The sequence below is a fragment of the Echinops telfairi genome, unplaced genomic scaffold (genome assembly GCF_000313985.2).
Source record: "Echinops telfairi isolate 266 unplaced genomic scaffold, ASM31398v2 ScPeMD7_7469;HRSCAF=8507_1, whole genome shotgun sequence".
In the NCBI taxonomy this organism is placed as follows: domain Eukaryota; kingdom Metazoa; phylum Chordata; class Mammalia; order Afrosoricida; family Tenrecidae; genus Echinops; species Echinops telfairi.
The window spans coordinates 37,214,096-37,235,046 of NW_022111373.1; the positions used below are offsets into that span (position 1 = coordinate 37,214,096).

The 20,951-nt window shown below is 44.9% G+C and overlaps 1 protein-coding gene across 1 annotated transcript in view; it reads left to right on the plus strand.

Moving 5' to 3' along the window:
- Positions 1 to 19,311, plus strand: part of FBXL17 (F-box and leucine rich repeat protein 17) — a 581,667-nt gene extending 562,356 nt beyond the window's left edge. The window contains exon 10 of the mRNA XM_004706643.2: positions 16,508 to 19,311. Coding sequence (XP_004706700.1) covers positions 16,508 to 16,648 — 141 coding nt within the window. The 3' untranslated portion in view covers positions 16,649 to 19,311. The remainder of the gene's footprint in view (positions 1 to 16,507) is intronic.
- The last annotated feature ends 1,640 nt before the right edge of the window (positions 19,312 to 20,951 follow it).

The following is a 20,951-nucleotide window of genomic DNA, read 5'->3' on the forward strand; positions in this document are numbered from 1 at the left end:
TTATAGAGCGTTATTGAGGGAGCCCTCTTGGCAGAGCGTTCTGTGTAAACGTGCTTGGTTCTTAGAGATAGGAAGAAAAGAAGGGTACCTGCATTCACCCAAGTCGTTGCTTCTGACGCTGGTCTCGAGCAGCTAGCGCCCGGCTGCCAGCCGGTTTCCTCCACTCAACCAGTAGTGGTGCCTGGGGGGCCGTGGGGGCCGCATTGCTTAAGGAGGAGACATAAATAGATTTTGAAAGGTCCACCCAATGTCCTATGACCAAAGCCTCTTGGAATTTCTTTGATTTCTCGTTGACATAAATTAGAATTACACAGGCGTGAAGATTCCGCCCAGAAAAGATCAGAGAGGCTGCTAAGGGAGGAGAGCTGCCTCTGTGGCTCCTATTGATTATCCAGCTGCCTTCAGGCCCAGGGCCTCTGTGGAGGCTGACTATTATTGATCCCCACCAGGAAAATAATCGAATGAATTCATTTCTCATCAAACTGCCATTGCAAGACCTTTCTCCCCACCTGCCCCAATTCCTGAAGTAAGTTCTTAGTCAAAGAGCAAACGATTTGATTTCTTTTCATAAATGCTGCTACATTCTTCGGGCCATAGAAATATTGGATTTTCTCACAGAGATACCTCATTTAAATGGCAGCAAGGTTTTATTTAATCAAATCAATGAGAAGCCAATACAGAAAGCAACTAATAGAAACCAGTCTCCTTTTTCAAGGCAGGAATCTGCTTTACAACCTTAAAATAATCAAGGGCCGAGTTTTGCGTGCCCAATGTAATGTAAAAATATTCAGGAAAAATTGACCACTGCCTTTTTCAGGAAGTAATTATGGCAAGAGAAAGCCTGGACCAGCTAAGTATTTCTGCGGAGAAAATGGAGTTTTTATCAGCTTGTTCAGGAATCAGGAGCAGGGAAGCCCTATGGGGAAAATAATACAGCACTCTGTAACTAATATACAGAACTAACTGGAAAAAATCAGTTTAAGGGAAAAATAATGTGTGGGGCACTGTGTCCAGGACTGTTTTGGTAGCATTCATCCATGAAACAAAGTGTGTACCTGCAGGGACCCCCTCTCTCCCCGCAAATATGCACAGCTGTTTCCAGATTGCAGATAGCCAATAGTTAAGATTTAAAAGATATGCCGTATCAAAGACAATCAACTGAGGAAAGCGGGTGGGGGTGGGGGTGGGGGGGCCAAGACAAAAGCCCTGCTGCCCTCGAGTGGCAGAGGTGATCTGACCGCAGCGACGGCGCCGGGCGTCCCCTCTGGTGGGTGGCGGCACCGTGACCTGACCTGCCCACACTGCCACATGCTCCGAGAGAAAGGGGTTTTGAAAAATGTAGAGGTGTGTGTCGGGGCCTCTAAAATGTGAACTTAAGTCCTTCCCTTGAAGCATCAGCAGCTTGTTCCTTTTGCTGATAAAACAGTTTCTCCAGGTGATTTTCACGTAGGAGCACTTAAAAGCACATTTTTACAAGCCTCCCCTGATTATTCCTGGTAATCGAAACCGGGAAAAACACATCAGCTGAAATTCCGAGATAACCTCTCAACCTCATTTTAGCCAAGGGTGCCCATGCCCTCTTCTTCCAACTCTATGCCCGCAACTCTAGCTGGATAGCTTTCTCTCAAAATCAGCGGTAAGCCAAAAAGCAGGGCATGGGGCTGGATGGCAGATGAGGAAATAGTGAGGCCTCGTGTCAACCTGCTTGGTTTTCAAATTCTACCTACCTCACCCTCCTGTCTGTGAGAGCGTGAGCAATTTAAGCTCCGAAATCCTCGGCTTCTCCATGGGACAAATGGGGATAATAATATTCACCCCGTAGGGTTGTTGTGAAATGAAAGGTTATTGAAATAAAAAGCACTTTGCCCCAAATGTGAATGGCTATTCTCATCATCATTGTTCTTTATTCATGTATTCAGCCCTGCCCTGCAATCTTATTTGCCATCTATTGTCCACCTGCCCCAAGATTCCTAGTTTTCTAGTCAGAAAAACAAGCTCACGAAGATGTATTTAAAAAGGGGCGTTGAGGGAAGGGCACAGCCTCTCGAGAATCAAACAGCAATTCTAGAATTCAGTCTGTTGGTTTAAAAAATATATATGTTTGAACTAGTAAACTGCACTCAAAGTTGGAGAAGCAGAAGCCATCTTAGACACTGCCAGGTATCAGGCCTCTTTTGAACTGAGAGAATCACAGAAGCCAGGTCAGTGTCCAGGATGGGCTGTGGTCAGTGTCCAGGATGGGCTTTGGTCAGTGTTCAGGAAAGTCGGCAGCTCTGGAGAACCCGCCAAGGGGATGTGCTGCCGGGAGCTGCTGGGGACTCCCTCGCCTCTTTTATGGGATTGATGTACAATGAAACTGTTTGGTCGGGGGTGGGGAGTGGGGAATCAGGACAGAAAGAGCCTACCATTCCCCCAAACACTGTAAGGCAGTGGTTCTCAACCTGTGGGTCATGACCCCTCTGGGGGTCAAATGACCTTTTCACAGGGGTCACGAGATTCATAACAGTAACAAAATAACAGTTATGAAGCAGCAACAAAAATAATGTTATGGTTGGGGGGTCACCACAACATGAGGAACTGCATGAAAGAGTGGCGGCATTGGGAACGTTGAGAACTGCCGCTGTAGGTGAATAGAATGTTCTGTTGGAGCTTGGCTTGAGACCTCCAGCTTTGCTGCAAAATAATCCGCTTGGAGCCTTGATTTCGTTCAAGTAATTATATGCACCCCCACCCCCCCAATACTGGGTTGCAGAATTATATTATTCTTCTAATTTAGATGGAAGAACCGTAACAGCCGTTCCTTGCGGGAGCTTAGATTAGATCCCAGAACTGCTAAGCGCTGACTTTACAAAGTAGAGGCAAGGATGGCCTGCAGTGGGCCCAGTGTTTGAGGGACGGCCAGCCTGCGTCCAAACCGGCCCTTCAGCAACAGGTGTGCAGTGACTGTGCTGCACCTGGTGGCCATTTTCTCCACGTGTGGCTAATGATCCTCTACAGCGAGCCTGATTCTTTCCCTACCGAAAGTGTCTCAGATTCTTCATCCAGTTCCTCAAGAGATATTTTCTCAGTGCTTTAGTATGTCCCAGTTACGATTATATGTGATGGGTCAGAGAAAAACTAAATAAATGAGACATACTCCCTTTCCCAGGGTAGCCTGAAGCCTACTGGGGAGTTAGAGAAGCCCCCAGGTAACTGTACTATATGGTAAGACTGCAGATTAATAAATAAAAAGTAAACAAACGTGGCATCCAAATTAGGAGTTTTGTCCTGAATAAAGAACATTGCTTGATCCCCTATCAGCCTTCCTCTGTGATCCCCGCCCCCCAGCCCCTGCGAAGGGAGGGGTGCTCACTTTATGGAGCTGGTGGTATAAGGAGGAGTGCTGGGCTCTGAGGACACTTTCCGTGGGCACAGACCTCTGCTGGGTGAGGGCCTGCGGGATGTGAATGTCATCCTCCCACATCCATCCCCGGCCATCTCGTTGTGCATTGGGAATGAAGTATCACAGGAGGGCAGCCATTCCCAGTTTCCAGGGTAAACAGGCCTGTACCTGGAAACCCCTTCCCCCTGTTTAAACAGCTCCTCTGCTGGTTCATTTCTGTGCATCCACTGTTGCCCCTACTCCAAAATCCATTCCGGTTCTGTTTTCATCTTCGCTCGGCTGCTGATGCTGCTCACTTCAAGATCACTTCTGCCTCCTGTCACCAAATCCAGTGGTCACTTCTCTGTCTCTCAGCATCCTCTTAGCATGGGGTTAACCATGCAACCCCTCCTTCATGAAAACACTTGTCTCTTGCCTTCTCAATCACATCTGCCACCACCCTGTAAGACTCCTTCTGTGAAAGGACACATCACTTTTATGTGGCCTTTCTCTCCATGATCTTAGAACTCCTGTTCAAATGATTGGGTGGAAGGATGCAAATAAGATGCTAGCGGCCCACCCAGCAGAAGCGACAACTTGCTAATAATACAAATAAGATGCAGGCTCCCAGTGGGAGTAGAACCATGCAAATAAAGTAGATGAACAAATAAAGTGTAAGGGACTGGTCAGTTTTTAGAATGTGCAATCTTAGAGGCAGAGAGTGGAGCAGCACACACCCTGTAGATTCAAGTCTTTGCACTGAGAACCTTCTAGACTCAGGAGACTGAGAGAGAGGGACAGAGAGCTGTAACATCCGAGTTTGTGCAGGATGGTAAGAAGTCGCAGCAGAGACATGGCAGCAGCAGAACCAGAAACCAGCTTACGTAGAGCACCTACCTTGCCGACCCATGAAGCAGCTGAGCACCTTCATGCAGGAGGCTTCCTGATGCTGCCGGGCACTTAGTGGTGGCGCTAGGCTTCCCAACCCACAGTTCAAGAGACCTAAGCACCTTGAGGCCAGGGCTTTTAAAGGAGTAGGATGCCTCATGGAACTTATTGGTGGTGCTAAAATGCTTTGTAACACTTGCCCAAGCAGAGCAGGGGAAGGCCAAGAAGCCTTGGGTCAGAGAAGTGCTTGCCTGTAAGTATGACGGGAAAAATGCTATCCTGATCATAGAACTGGATCTTGGGTTTTTCCTGTTCCTGAATTTGTAATGTGTTACTTCCTCAATCAGCCCCAAAGCGGCTGGTGTTAGAATGGCAAAAGGTTCTTTCTGGTTTCATCATGGCTGACAAAGCGGCACAGGACTAGCCCTACATTTCACAGTGTGGATGGACTAGAACAGTAACAAATGGGAAAGATTAAGGATCAGCGTCGTTAGAAATTTCATCTCTTCGGGCAGTGTGTATGTTTTAACAACCAATTCTCGTAACAAGCGTATTCAGACCCCACAGTGCCCGGTTCTCAGCGTTCCTCAGGCCAACCATGACACATGTGTGCCACCACTTTCCGCCACACAAAGCAAGCTCGCTGCCACGGAGTTCATCGACTCCTTCCTTGGAACCCTGTTGTTCAGGGGACAGGATGGATTCCGAGACGAGCTCTATGGGAGTAGAAAGTCCCATCTTTCTCCCTTGGAGCAGCTGGTAGTTTTGAACTGCTGACCTTGCAGATTGAAGCTCGACTCATAACTGCTATGCCATCAGAGCTCTCCATGGTCTTGGTAATAATTCAGTCTCTTACATCAGGTCCCTGAGGAGACTCACTACACCTCTGCTAAGGCTCGCCTTCCCGGATTCTTCCAGTGCACTTACGTTTTATAAATTCAGATCGCTCTCATTTGCACTGCCTTGGCCTTGACGAAACTAGATTCCACTGGTGTGAGCTGGCGTCAAAGGCCTGAATCTGGGAGCTGATGCGCTTGATGCTCCTGTCTAGTGAAAACAGACATATTCACATCCTCTCCGTGTCTCTGCTCCCTCATCTGCAAGGTGGAAACATCAGTGGAACTCGTCGCATATGTTCTTGAGAGGATCAAGTTAGTACATGCCAACTTCCTGTGTTACGTAAGCAATAATGATTAGCTCTTATTTTGTTGTGGTAGTTAAGCTTTATCCCATCCCCTTCCTCCCTACTCACTAGAATGTAAGGCTGTCCCTTGGTCTCTTCATCCGTATTAAATTGCCAGGGCCTTCCACAGAGATTGGTGCATCATCGTTAATCAACAGTTAGGTTCCGGAGACTGGATGGATTTGATTTTGTACCAAAGCAACAATTTCTCATCGCATTCTGTGTGTCTCTAAGGTTCCAAAAACACTTCTTTGAAATGTTAGAGATACAAAGAATGAAAAACTGGTAGAGGGCCAGGTGACTGGATCCTTGCATCTAACTTCAACCAGAGAAGCCCAATTTTTATTTGATTGGTTTGCTTGACTTCTACAGTTTGTGTTTGGAAGGGAGAAAAATACTTATACAGCTAAAGACATTTAAAAACCATTAGGCCCTACTGCTTCATAATAATTTGATCGAGTCTTAAAACAAATAACAATAGCAACCGCAAAATAGTTACCGCTGAGTCGATTCTAACTCATGAGGACCTCACATCTTTCAGAGAAGAGCCGCGCTCCCTGGGTGTGTAAAGGTATCCCGCTGCCAACGAGTGGATTCTGACTCATCGGGTCCCTACAGGAAGGAGAACTACCCCTGTGGCTCTCTGAGATTGTAAATCTGTATGGGAATAGAAAGCCTCGCCTTTCTCCCGAGGAGTAGCAGGTGGTTTTGAACTGCTGACCATGCAGTTAGCAGCTTCATTCATAATCCAATGTGCTACCAGGGCTCCAGCAAAGGTATCTAGGCAGTGGTAAATAGATTTCTTTAAAAATACAAACTGCGATTCATGGTGCATGTCCTGTAGCTGAGGAGTTTTGAGAGCTGCCCAAGACAGTCACAGAGCTAAGGCACCTGAAGTGTGTGGTTGAACGTGGCACCCTTCACAGCCCAGCCCTGCACTGCTCTGCTCTGTGTAGGGTCTCCCTTCTGAAAACCAGCAGTCGTATCTATTTTCAGATTTTTTTTCAACCTATAGATTTACAGATCACTGTTAGGTAGAATAAAGTTTTGCCATCAATAGATTTGTTTAGGAAACAGGTGAAATCCATAAATTCTACTTGGTGAAAACTGCAATTTAAGAACTCTTACTTCTTCATCTGCCTTCCCCTTGGTGATTGCCTCTTCCGTGGCTTCATGGAAGATAATAAAACCTGAAATCAAGAAAGTCATTAGGCCCAAAAGAAAACACGGGTTTGTGTTGTTTTTGCAGTTCAGAGTTTTCTCCCACCACGATGAATTTTTGGCTTACCTTTGCGAGTTTAATTTAGAAACACCCCGATGTGTCCATAAATACATTGCACTTACTGCTGACTTCATGACTACCTTATATACTCGTGTGTAAGCCAGTTTTTCAGCCCATTTTGTATGCAATTTTTGTGGTAAAATTAGGTGCCTCCGCTGATACTCAGGTATATACGGTGTCTTAATTGTCTTAGTAGGGCCCAGGTTTTTCCAAATAGTAGCTCTTTGGCAGACCAGTTAGAGCACGCAGGTGACTCCCCAGATGGCTGTGTCCAGCCTGGCCCACGATTGTCTGTTGGTGTACACCTGCTCCACGGGTGCCCGTGATGGATCTGGGTTGACACATCCGTTATCAGTGGAGGATCACCTAGTGGAACCAGCAATGAGAATGTCACTAATTTTTCTCTCTGACACTCTGGTTGTTGGACACTGTGTCACACTAATCTCTAATTAGAGGCTTCAGGTTGGTGAGCCCGCTTCTCACTTAACACTGCAGGCATTTCTGTGATCCCCTCCTCCGGGTTCTTTGCTGCTTCTCGCGGTGCTAATTCAAGTGAATGGAAGCAGTGCTAGTGTTAACAGGCAACCCACATTTCGTGAAAAAGAGACAGCATGAAGCCCGGCCTGTTGTGATATTGACAGAACGTAGCACTCCCAATCATTGCAGATTCTGAAATGGAATGACTGCATTTGACAAAGTTGACTGAATTTATGAGCTTCCCTCTGTCAGGTTCATTGCTCGCTCAGGATCTGTCGCCTCCTATGCTTAGGGGTTTTTAGAAGAGTTTTTTGCCACCCAAGAGTGATATTTCTTACCTCTCTATAAAAATGTACGTCCTTAAAAGCCCCGGGCTATAAGTGTGTTCTGGGTGCATTGTGGGTGTTTTGTAATCAGCTGACTTCCCTAGTTAGCTGGTGACTTTTAACCTGAAATGAGATACAGGTTGTGTTTGTTTTGTTTGTTTAGTTACAGTAAATACCTAGTGGTATTTGCCCTCCCCTTCCATTTCATGGGTGTTCGCCCATGTGAGAACCAAGTTCTAGGGACGGTCAAGTAGTGGCTGCCTGTGGATATGCCCAACTAGGAAATGGGAAATGGAAGTAAAGGAGACCAGTCTCTCTTTACCAGGATCCAGGGACATGTCCTTCACTTCAGGCAATGAACAGTACTAGAGGTGGGCTCTAGATGAGAGGCTAGAAAGTTCTTTTCCCCAGGACTCCTGACTCAGGAGTTTGAGGTGGATGTGACCCTGGAATGCACGTGGTACTTATTTACCTTTAATTAACCGTATCTGCGAATTCTTGCTTTCACAATCCCAAGCCCAGAAATCATTTTTGCTCTCTGGGCGCTACTCAATAGAAGACTTTCAATCAGTAGGTCTCAAACGGGGCTGCACATAGGAATCTCCTAGGGAGCCTTAGAAAAACACTGATGTAGGTGGCCTACCCCACCCAGATTCGGATTTCAGTGGGCTGCGATCCCTGCTTCGGGTGATTAATGAGTAAGTGGCTTGAGCAGCACTATTGCAGAGCCTTGTACGGGTATTCTTCGTTGCAGGCACAGTTGATACTCCTCCCACATCCCACACTGGCTTGGTTTTATGTAAGCTACCATGGTGGGCCTGGACAGAAACCTTGATTGAGTGGGAAAGGAGGAAGCAAGGAGCAGACAGCACAGTTGTCTGCAGAGAAAGAGCAAAGCAGCCGCACGTGTGTTCGCGTTCACACCTAACACGCCCTTAGCACGGTGGGAAGACTTTCCCATTTCATTTCATCATGGGGGCTGCCTGCAGCCACAGCCTTTGCTGCCCTTCCCCCAGAGAATAGGGTGAGCGATGGTAAAAAATGTTGCCAAATTTCTGTCCTGGACTTTCCTGCTCTAACCATAGGGACACGTCAGCAGAAGGTGGCATGTCACCCAAACAAACAGAGTAATACATCTCCCTGCAAAGGAATGGAGACAGAATCATAACCATGTGCTGGTCTGCAGAGAACGGGTACATGCTGCTGGCTGTGCAGGGTCCTGGAAATCAATGTATAGTCTGCTTTTTTTTTTTCCTTAGTGCCCTATTAAAAATACTTAAAATCGCACTTAGATGACTCATCGCATTTACATGCAAATTTGGGGTGATACTAAAATTCCCATTACCCTTATTTTATCCTCTTTAATCTGTGCCCATATCGGACTATGTGGGCCCTTGCTGAAAGAGCAATCGGGGCTCATTATCCAGAATGACTTTGCCTGCACCTGGTGAGTGCCAGGCTCCATGGACATTCAGTACACTTTCCCAGAGTACCAAGAAACTCAGAGAGAAGCAGACTCCGCAGGCAATCTCGCCCGAGAGGAACGCTCTGCCGCTGGGCCCCCAGGAGTCAGCCTCTGGGGCTGTTATCAGTGAGTGACATTGCCCAGGGAGTCTGTGAAGAATGACAGGCCAGTGCGAGGGCAAGAGTCCAGAACGAGGAGGCAGGAGCTGAGTGTGCGATGTGCGACGCCATTACAGACACACTGTGGGCGCCTTACTCTCCCTCCAGAGTATATCTCTCTGCACCCCTCCTCAGGGCAGTGCTGTTTGGAAACATGACTTGACTTCACGGATACCCTTGAGATTGTGGAATGGGGCGGGGGACGCATTGCGGAATGGAAAAGTAAAAGGCTGTTGAGTTGCTTTATGTCTGCTGTATAATAGGTGCAGACCATGTGCACTCTGGTACATAGGCTGATACCTCTCAAGCGGGCTTCAGAAGTCCATTTAACTCTCGCATCTTTGAGAAAACCCTCTCTAGTGATCTTCAAGAATGCTGGGCTTCCATCCACAGCAAGCTCCCCTTCCCCCAGGAAGGGCACATCAGCCTCCTTCTTCCCTGCCAGGAGGGCACGGAGGCGATCTGTTTGGCTCACCATCCGACCTCTGGTCTGGGGAGAGCAATGCCCATTGCTGCCACAGTCTCAGTGGGCCCTGCCAAAGTGCCCATGTTTTCATGCGACACATGTTCATGCTGCCACAGCCCCACTACAGAAGAACCCGCAGGCCACGTCCAATCCTTACAGTGTGCCTTCCCACAGAACAGCCATTTTGAATTGACCATAAAGGTCTGTGAACTGTGATTAAAACAACAAATCCCCGAATTAAAATGAATGTCAGTAAGCATTTCACTGGGCAGGTGATCAGCTGGGCCCCAGACTAGCACTTACTACAGCACGCCATGAGTCCGCCCTGCCCGCACAGTGTGAGGCACTATCCCGAGTGCCAGTGTCGGGATCCTGGATTCAAGTCCTAATTACCATCTATTAGCTGCACGACCACGTGCAACATGTTAATCCCAACTGACATGTGCTCCTTCTAAGATGTGAGGGCAGTTGTCGTGTTTTGGTGCCTGGAGAGGAATCGCTGTGCATTGTGCATCCTTCTGGGAACAGGGCCTATTGTGTTGTCTGATCACTAGGATGGCAAACTAGTGCTTTGGCACATTTTACACATCTTGCCAAAATAAACCATGCTAAAGGAAGCAACGGGCTTGATTGTCTGTCTTCTGTCTCATGAAAGCCCAATCCTCATAAGTACCATGTTTCTCAGTGTGCGGGACAGGGGACATTCGGTTAGAAAAATGTTTCCTGTCTGGAATTATGCGATCCACAGCATTATTGTCCGTGTGTTCTCCAGGTCACCAGATCCCAAGTACCACCCTGCCAACAAACAATAAAGCCCCAGATTTCCATTTACCCCAAGGCAGAGGTGAGGACAGATTGACCCCTGAAGCCCAGAAATGAGAGGGGGGTCGGTGGGTGGGAAATAGCTTCGCTTCAAGGCAGCACAGCTGTCCACAGCTTTCTCTGCCACCTGAAAGCTGGCATTAGAGTGGATGGCACAGCCTTCCCACGGGCTCTCTGGGACCCTTCCTGGACCTGCTACCCAAAGCAGGGCACCGATACTAATCATCTTCTCTGATCTGTGAGGAAGTCTTTGGAAACCAGCTCACATTCAGTGACCATTTGCATGTCTCTCAGCGTCGCACACTTGGGGTAGAGTGTCATTGATCTCCAATAAAGAAGCCTGCCATCAATTAGACTGAAATGTAGCCTTGTCATTTCCCAAGCACTGCTTGACAGACACATCCCCAGCAAAACCTGTTGAACCACCACTAGTCTTTAGCCTCCTGTGCAAGACCATTGTAAATACCAGAGACAGCGTCCAGTGGAAATGTTATTAACAAAAGGAATCACTCTGGTATGAATTCAGTGGGTTAAAGGCACTCCACTTGGGGAATTTATGGAAGCCCCCAGTTCCGTTAACACTCTGAATTCATACCATAGTGGTCCGTGGCTTCCGTAAATGCCCAAGATGCCCAAGAGTGGCCCTGGAGGCTTAGTGGGTTATGCGTTGACTACTAAATGCCAGGTCAGCAGTTTGAAACGACCAGCTGCACTGGGGAGAAGGCTGAGGCTTTCTACTTCTGTAGAGAGTGACGAGCTCGGGGATGCACGGGCCAGTCCTGCCCTGTCCTACAGGGCAGCTGTAAGTTGGAACTGACTCTAGGGCAGTGAGTTTGGTTTTGGGTTATAAATGCTCAAACTTTAGAGACTACAACCACTATAGCTGCAGGAGATCATCGGTGGATCGGTTGTTTTCCCATTTTGTCGATACATATTCATGGAGCAAGTACTATATTAAACCATTCAGTAAGGACTTATGATGTGCTAGGCTTGTCCTAGGGGCTGGGGTTTAGGCAAATGCACACAGACTTCCTGGGTCAATGGGCTTTTATTGTAAGGGGGAAGAATATGCCAGAGTGTATGTAGGACTAGAAACAGAGATGAGTAAAAACCTCCTTGCTCTCAAGGAACTTGCAATAGTGTTCTGTAGTGCATTGTTGAAGTATTTTGAACAGGGTCCCCCTTTTCTTGAAAAAAGGGAAGGATTTTAAGTGATTTTTATCTTCTTAGTGTGGTCTTATATACTCAGGTATCAACTATCTGCCCCACCCCTCCAAAGGAGCATACCGTACTTTGTGAATCAGTTGTATCATAAATTATATTTTCTGAGCAGTCAGCACCATTGAAGGAGCCCTGGTGATCTAGTGGGTTGTACATTGGGCTGCTAACCTCAAGGTCCCTAGTTTGAAACCGCCAATTGCTCTACAAGAGAGCGATGAAGCTTTCTACTCCCGTGAAGAATAACAGTCTTGGAAACTCAGGCGGTGAGGGTTTCCCTGTCCCATAGGGTCACTATGAGTTGGCATAGACTCAATGGCAGCAAGTCGTCAAGGAATTGTTAAGAAGCGAGTTCCAGCTTAGGTGTGCACTGAATTCTGGAGCGGAGCTAAGGACCTGTCATGGCCCAAGGAGCTTGGTTCGCCCAGTTTACGGCACTCTGAGCTCTCCCTTCACCCTTCCATAGGAGCAGCAGCAGTATAATGAAACAGTGGTGTGATTTACCCTAATTAGCATACCAATTTGCCTCACATCTTAAAAAAGTGCTAATAGATGTTAACTCAAAATAGATTAAAATGCCAGACAAATTGCTACTACCTTAGAAAGAGCTATAATAATTTTGAAAATGTAAATTATGGTTATACAGTCTTTGGAGAGAACTATAAAATCCAATCCTTCTTATATTTAAAAAAAAAGAGGTGGTGCGTGCTTTTTTCTCTTTAATCACAGTAATTTCTTCAAATGACACCACTGCATATTTCTTTAGGAAGATACACTGCATTTTTCAAATCTCGCATGTAATGTAGGAGTTGCCATTGGTAGGTTTCAGTGAAAGCAAAAGAAATTGAATACTGAAAACCGGGAATCATGGGGAAATTAGAGAAGAAGCCTTCATTTTTATATGACATACATTTTATGAGTTGGAACAGAGAACGGGTCTTTGCACGGTGGCGGGTGGAGCTGAGCATGACAAACTGCAGGGATGTGCATGTAGGCGGACGACTTGAACTGAGGCAGACTCTGCTGGTGTCTTACACCGAACTCCTCCAGGCACCAAAGTGCTTATGGAGTCTATACCAAGAGGTGAGCGTGATTTGTACTTCTGAGGGCTAAATGAACATGACTTTCATATAAAATTTGTCACATTATGTTATCAAGAGACAATGTAAGTTAAAGATATAACCTTCCCTAGTGGAAGCTCATGTATTTCCCCTGATTAGTTTCCACCCAACTAAGTTCTAAAGTGGCCTATTTGCATTTCCCCCACTGCTTTGTCTCTAGAATTTCAGAGCGCAGTTAGTAAATGGATTGCTTAGCAGATACATCACATCCGCAGAGGATTACTGGTGCCACTTTTCATGCAGCCACCGAAAGCCAAATCATTGTCTATCTGTGCCTGTCACTGATGAGAGCCAGAGGAATAACACAGCATCATTTAGATTCCCAACTACAGGTGCACCTGACTTTTTGCAACAGATAGAGGCAAATTAAATTTTGGTAGATCAACAGGATATATAAAATAGATGAGGGGAGCTGACAAAATAGATTCGCCTTATCAGGAAAGTCTTGACTAAAGTGAACACTTACTCTCTAATTTATATACTTCATAGAGCCATATATTCATGTATCAAGTTTGCTTAAGGTGAATCGTGTATCTCTTCTTAGAAAATAGTTATCATATGGAGATATTTTCCCTTTTAAAGAAGCTGGCCCTCCAAAATAAATTGCCTGTCAACACTCGGCACAAGGTTTTGTATAGTCCCTTGTGCAGATTGGGAAAGATGTACCGTAGAAGACAGTCCCTGTTGTTATTGGGGGCTTAACTGTTTTCTCTTATCCATTCTGTTATCTTCTCTGTTAGTTGTTCTTGAATGTTAAGTGGCTAGAACTGTGTTTGCTTTCTGTGGCGTCCTCTTTACCCAGATTACGGCAGTGTCGGTCCCCACCCCCACCCTCCCGCCCCTTTAGAGAGACCTGCATGCTCACAGTTCGTTTCTGGAAGGAGGGAACCTAACAGGCACCTGGGGAACATCAGGTAAACAAAAGGGAAAATATCAGGACAGCAGATATTTCAAACCTAGACTATGTCATGAAAGGCACTTCTGGAATCTTCTTCAGAGTGTTTAAAGATAGAATAGAGCCTTCTCGTACTTGAAGTCCTTTTTAAAGATTACCACTGACGTGATGATTATTTTATTTTGAACGTTAAAATTAATGCTACCAAGATTTATTTCGGAAAGACCTCAGAAATGGAACAATTTTGAATAACACTTTAAGAGTTGATCTCTCCGAACATGTTATGAAGTAGCTCATGCATTCAGTTGTGATGTATTGACTGCCTGCTAGAGTCAAAAGAGCTCCTCTAAGAAGCTTTGTGTGACATGAGCACTTGTGTCTCCTTTTAGTTGAGGAAAGCAAATCTTAGCAGAAATCCGGGATTCAAATCTTAGGTCTGGCCGACTCTGATGTGCACGATGTTCACCACAGTCACCACGCTGCTTCTTCACTCTACCGACAGCTCCCCAGCCTGCACGACACAAAGCAACCTCTGATTTCCAAACACGTTCCCTCGGGTGCGAGAGACAGGCCACCAAGAAGCTGACTGCATGCAGCTGAGAGCGCCGAACCCAGGGCTTCAGATCGCTGCTGCCCTGCTTAGTCATGGCGGCGAAGAGACATGGGAACAGACCAAAATGTGTGGACCACACCTCTGCTGGAATGATGGCCAGAATGAGAAAAAGTGTGGATCAACACCCTGCGAGAAACGGCGTCTCCCTCTGAGCAAACAGCGGACTCTTTGTTGCCTGGCCGAGAACGCTCTTGACCGATACCGTCAGAAACAGCAGTGCCCACGGTGCACGTCAGATCAGATCGCTCGGAGTGTGCTGCTTCCGCCATGCTCCCGTCCTGGAGCATGGGCCTATGGCTTTTACCATTCCAGTTATCATTCTGATTGCAGTTACCTTTCGAAGATTCCCACATTTTGCAAATTCGGCGCTCCCCCGATTTTGCGGCAGCAGCCATGACGGACCCCTCGCAAGCCGGTGAGAGTCCTGGCATAAAGAGAAGACAGACCTTGCCGGCTGCCTGCCAGTGGGGACACAGAGAGCCCTGGAGAGGAGGGCCTTGTTTAAGGACGGTCTCACCGAAGGGAGGCATTCTTAATTTAAATATGAGTTTCTGAGGAAATGGTGGGTCGTTATGATTTGGTAGATTGCTGTCTGACTTTGCCTTGCCCCTTGGTTTCTGTTTTCATTTTCAGTTATTGTTTCATTATTCATTCACTAATCTCCCTGCCGGCCTAATGAATACAAACGTGATTATAGCCTTTGTCCATCTTAAATTGAAGCAGGAGAAGTAGCCATCAAGCAAAGCAATTATGGTCTGACTTAAAACAATAATACTAAGTCCGATGAAGGGAAAGAAGGCACCAGAGTGGTGTCATGGGTTGTGCATGGGACTGCGAATCAGATCAACAGTTTGAAACCACCAGCCGCTCTGTGGGAGGAAGAGGAGGCTTCCCTTTCCTGGACGGAGTGACAGTCTGAGAAACCCACCGAGGGCAGTTCTACTCTGTCCTGCAGATTTACTGGCCGTAGGAAGGATCCCTACCAGATCCGATAGTTCCTACATCATATGCGGATCAGAACGAGAATCAACCGCATGACCCCGTTGAGTTTGCACTGAATTTACCTCACCACAGCCAGTCTGACACAGGAGTGCTCTGACAAAAATGAACCGCCGCAACGAAATGCTGAAATATCAAATCTCAGCAAAAAGTGAGAGCTTCACAGACAGCAGATCCCCCTGCCCCCCCTCACCCCCCCCTTGTGAATCAGGAAAGTGCAGAACACTGAACCCTCATGGTCGCCGCCCTGCCTCTAAGCAGGATTTCAAAGAAAACCTCCAGGTTTGATGTTGTCTTGGGGTTTTCCTGGTGGTCCTGATCTTTTTTAATAATGGACACCAAGAGGAAGCCCAAAAATGTGTATCACAAGTACCTTCTTTGTGCGAGATATAACTGAAATATTGATGTATTTGAAAACGCCCAAGTGTTCAGTAAAGATTTTAAATAAAGCTACTTAAAAGTTGTGGTTCTTAGGTTAATCATTTATTTATCTAAAGGATGGAGAAAGCTGTCTACTTCTGTGATATGAACTGCAATCAGCTTAAAAATAATTGACAAATTAATCCCTTCACAGCACAGCAATTGTAAAGGCGTTAGTTTTAATTAGGCCTGTCTGATTGCCTTGTCTAATCAAGAATCAAGGTGGTATCTTTGATGGTTAGGGTCTGCTGGGGCCATCCCTGACCTGCCAGCCGTGTATGTTTTAATTATTGATTCCTCACATTCCAGCCCTTTCCACACAGGGACTTGAAGTTTGCAATACCTTAACATTTAAAGGAAGAAAAATAAATATTTCCCCCCAACATTTCTATCTGGAATTTGGATAGCTTGCGTTCTACAGTTTGCGTCCTCAAAAGCTGCTGTCAGCTGGTGAAGTCAACTGCGCATTAGGATGCTACCTTCTTGCTGCTGTGCCTGCAGCACACTCGGTTTTTCAGCGATCGGTGTTAGGAGCTCGACAGGTCACAAGTAGTCAGCTAATAGAAAGCCTTTTATTTCCTGACTTGGTGTCCCCTGAAAGAAATCCCCGATGGTGAATATTGTACTCAGAAATCAGGAGGAAGGGAAGGCAAAAGGGATAAGTCTCACAAAAAACTTGCTCTCGAGCTCCTAAGAAGTCCCGCGGCAAGGCCCCTGGTGTCATTGCCAGCGGTCTGCAGCATGCCCGTGAGCATGAGCAGCTGAGGGTCTCCGTGCTCCCTGTGCGTGACGGCTGCTCTTGTTCCATTGCAGGTCAACGAAGTGACGGTGGAGCAATTGGTGCAGCAGTACCCCCACATCACCTTCAGCACCGTCCTGCAGGACTGCAAGAGGACCTTGGAGAGGGCCTACCAGATGGGCTGGACCCCCAACATGTCTGCTGCCTCCTCCTAATGCTCCTGCCCTCCCGTGGGCTGGATGGATGGAGAGATTAGGGTGGAGGATCTCTTGGAAAGGTTTTAACTGTCACCTGTGTGTGTACGCGAGTACATATATATACATATATATATTTGTGTCTCATTCGCCTGCTGCATAGCATAAGCTCAAGTGTTACTTGTTCCCAGTTGAGCTGGTTTGATTTCCCCGCGTACTCCCCTTCCTCACCCACCAAAAAACAGCAACAAGTAAAGTGTTTGAAAGCCACACAACTTCTTGATTTTAAGTTTGAAGGCTTATTCTCTACAAAACAAAAAATTACACGTAGAGTTCCAAAACTGGGTGTGTTTATTTCAAGCTTCTGGTTGCTATGACCAGAAACCCACCAAAAGAATGCAGGCTTCTTTTTTGGGGTGAATGAATTATGGACTTCCACAGGTTATAACCCGGCCCCGATGTCGCACTATTTGGGAGCCTTGAACCCCAGTACATTGGAGAAATGTCAAGCCCACACACACATGCAGGCATGCACACACTCACACCTATGTTCACAATCTAAACTCCCCTGGCCAATTCACAAAAGTCAATTATTCATTATTCCACAAATGAATTATATTGCATAGTAAACTTGTTAGTTAAGTATTATGTTAATGTTGTGTTAGCTCTTATTTTGTGGATTAAAGTTTTTAAAAACTGGTCGGGATATATTTTAATGATATTTGGCTAATCATAGCATTAACCACATTGAAGCCATCAATGTAATTAATGCTGTGCAGTTAGTTAAAAAGAAAAGGAAAAAAAAAACCCTGTAGATCATTTAATTATTTTGTTAATTTTGGTAATTATGAAAGTATATTTTGGGGATTTGGATATAGTCAAATTAATAGAGGACTAATGAGTGAAATATAAGTAGACAATCTTTCTATTGATTTTGTTTGCTTGTTTCACTTTGCTCTGGGTTTTAGAACAGGTTACTCAGATATGTGCATGTTATCATTTTAGATTAGTTGTTACGCTACCGCAAAGATCTATTGCTGGCTAATATATGAGTTAAAAAAACAAAACCAGAAAATCTGTTCATTAAAATTCTGTTTCCGCTTCTCAGAAATAAGCTTTTTTTTTTTTTCTTCAAATTAAAAATTGCCAGCTTTTGGTTAAGACCATACCTATCAGCAAATGAATATATGTTTTGATTTCATACAGCCTTACAATTAATTCCTAGCTTTTGGTTAAGACAGTACCTATCAGCAAATGATACATGTTTTGATTTCATACATCCTTACAATTAATTCATAGTAGGCACTCAGGTTAAAATAACTTATCCTATGTCGACATTTATAATAAGACAGCAGGAAGCCTTTTTAAACTAAAGAGTGATTATATTTCACAGTAGAGGTAGAAACAAAACTTCAACATGTGAATTTGCTATTTATTCTTCTCTGATGTGGACATAACTGTTATGTAGTCTTTAACAGATAGACTGAAGTCTGAGTTTCATTTTCTCTAAGTCCCAGTATTGCTAAAATGTTCCTAGCTCTAAGAAAAGAAAGATAGATTTACATTTGAGTGCTATTCACTTATTGATAATGACTCCCTTTTTTTGTAAACAGCTCTTTCCTTTGATTATGTCAGCATGTTTCCGATGTGGCATTTTGTTTTTGTTTCTGACTCAAATCAGTTAGGGAGTACAGTCCGTAAGTAGTGAGGGGGCTTTGCTCAGAACCAAATGTCATCTTACCCTAATGTGAAGGAAGACAGTTTGTGTAGGACAAAAGCTATTTCCATCCGCGAACTGTATTTCTTCTGATACAGATGTTGAACTGGATCATTTTCATATCCACCTCCCCAGCACTGGGAAAAAATCATCTTCTTTCACAATATTTTAACTGGTTTTTAATCCAAAACTAATTTATAAGATAGTATGTATAGTAATAGTAGCTTGAGTGAATAAGCAAAAGTTTAATTTTTATATATGTCACACTATATTTTAAATAGTTAAGAAAAAGGGACAAAAGATATGAGCGCCATCTCTAATACAGATGGTATCATTTCAGTTCAAGTTGTAATAATCTTTGGAGTGCTACAGTTTGGTTGTCAAACGGTTTTGGAAGTGTTTAGCTGATTTTTTTTTAGTGTCGCATTGTTTGCCTAAAGTACGCACTATTAACATGCTTTAGCTTTGGGAAGGGGGGAGGGGTCTTGCACTTATTCTTTTAAATGTTGACTAATCCAGAAAACCTGATGCAACCCAACCTGGAAATCTGCTTTGGTACATTTGTAGAATCTGTAGAAATATAATATCCAGCCTGAAAGGATTAATTTTTTAAAAAGAAGCTAACAAGCATCACCTTGAGTGATCCTAGATGGCTGTTGAATGTGTTCTCATTCGATGCTTTGAAAGGAGGCTTAAAATAATTTCTCTGGGCAGTAGAGTTTCTTTTTTTGCTTAGGATGTCATAAATACACGTGAACACACTTAGTGCAGGGCTTTTCATCCTCTCCCAAATGTCAACAGTATTTTCAGAATAAAGACTATGAAATATATTGCTATAGTGGAAAATTCTGGTCCTTTGTCTTTAATGTCTTTTTGAGTGGATAAAGAAAATTCACCCAGTTTGTAGTTTCTATATTTCCGTGAATCTTTTGACCTTGCAATGGGTTGCAATAAAAGAGAAACAAAACACTGTGTCTTTGGCTTTCTTTCAGAGACGATAAATGGCCCCCCTGATCCCGGCTGAATGTGATGTGTGCAGTGGTTGGTGCCCTGGTGCGCTTCACGTGGACCTGAGGGAGTTGATGAGCACAAAATAGGAAACCAGACTGCACTCGGGGGCTCGAATTTGCCTAGTGGTTAGTCAGATAAAATGGAAACCTCAAGACGTTTTTGTGGGAGGTGTGCGAACGGTTTAAAGCCCCATTCTTTTTTTTTCTTAATTAAAAGTTTTTATTGAGCCCCACAAAAAAAGCTCCCCAAATAAAATGATTAATTGGGGGGAAAAAGAACCCTGGTCTCTACCCACTAGATGCTAATAGCATCACCTCACCTCCCAGTTACAACAATCAAAATGTCTCTAGAAATTGCCAAATGTCCCAGGAGGGCTTAAATCATGTCTAGATAGACAGTGCTCGCTTGCCGAGCTATCTCTTTGTTCTTATGCGGTAGCTCAGAGATGTGCCCAATTTTCACCTTGTCCCGATGTTTCAATTCCTCAAACTACAAATGACACTCCAGAAATGAGAAGAAAAGTTTCTTTTATTGTCCGATTATTACTTTAAAAATTTAATGTTTCATAAAATAAAACAAACTTTTAGTACCATAGAAACCTTTCAACACATGCAGTGATGTCTTATTACTATGTACAGCTCTGAGAAGAAATGCTCCATAAAGCCCCATTTTTTAAACAATCATTCGTTCACTTAGTCATTTATTGAATAATCCAGAAAATAAAAAACTTCATTGGATAACAGCTATGTGTCAGCGACTTTTCACCCTCACATCGCTCATAACCTAGCAAAGACACATTCTTGAAAACTAGAAATGACAGGGAAGCATGATCAGGGCGATAACATGCACGGTTATGGGGCACACCGAGCAGCAGCGTTGGGAAGGGAGAGCTTCACAGAGGAGGTTTTAACTGGGTTAAAGGAGTAAGAATAATTTCCCCAACATTGGACTAAGAAGGGAGGACAACTTGGGAATTTAAAGGATGTATGTACTGATATATCTTTTTATATATATGTGTGTGTGTGTGTGTGTGTGTATATATATATTTACACATTTGCATATGTAAATACAAACGAAATGAGACAGGCCCTTGAGGTAACTAAGTACACTTTGGCTGGATTTTCTAGAGAAGCAGATCCAGGGGCGCTGACGTATGTAAAAAATAAAGAGAGCGAGACTGAGAAATTTGCATTAAAAAAACGACTCCCAGAGTTGTATAATCAGATGAGTTTCAGCCCAGGGGAACTCCAAGCCCGTGGATCGGATGCTAAGCTGGTGGCTTCTCCTGACTCCATGTCAGGGAGGTTGACAAACCCAAGATCAGGAAGACCACACATTGGTTGTGACTGCAGAGTCCAATGAAATCCAAGGTTGACATGTCATATGACAGGCCTCAGATGCCGCCCAGGATCAGTAGGCAAGATGCTGACCATTACCTGAAGTCCAAACAACCAATGGCCAATAAGCTTTGCCACATCCTCCACTGATGTAGACATCAAGCTACACCCCAAGGAAACTTCCTTTCCGTTGCATTAGCACTGTAACCTGAGTAAGGGGTAACACACCACCCTAAGATTACATCTGATTGGCTGCTCG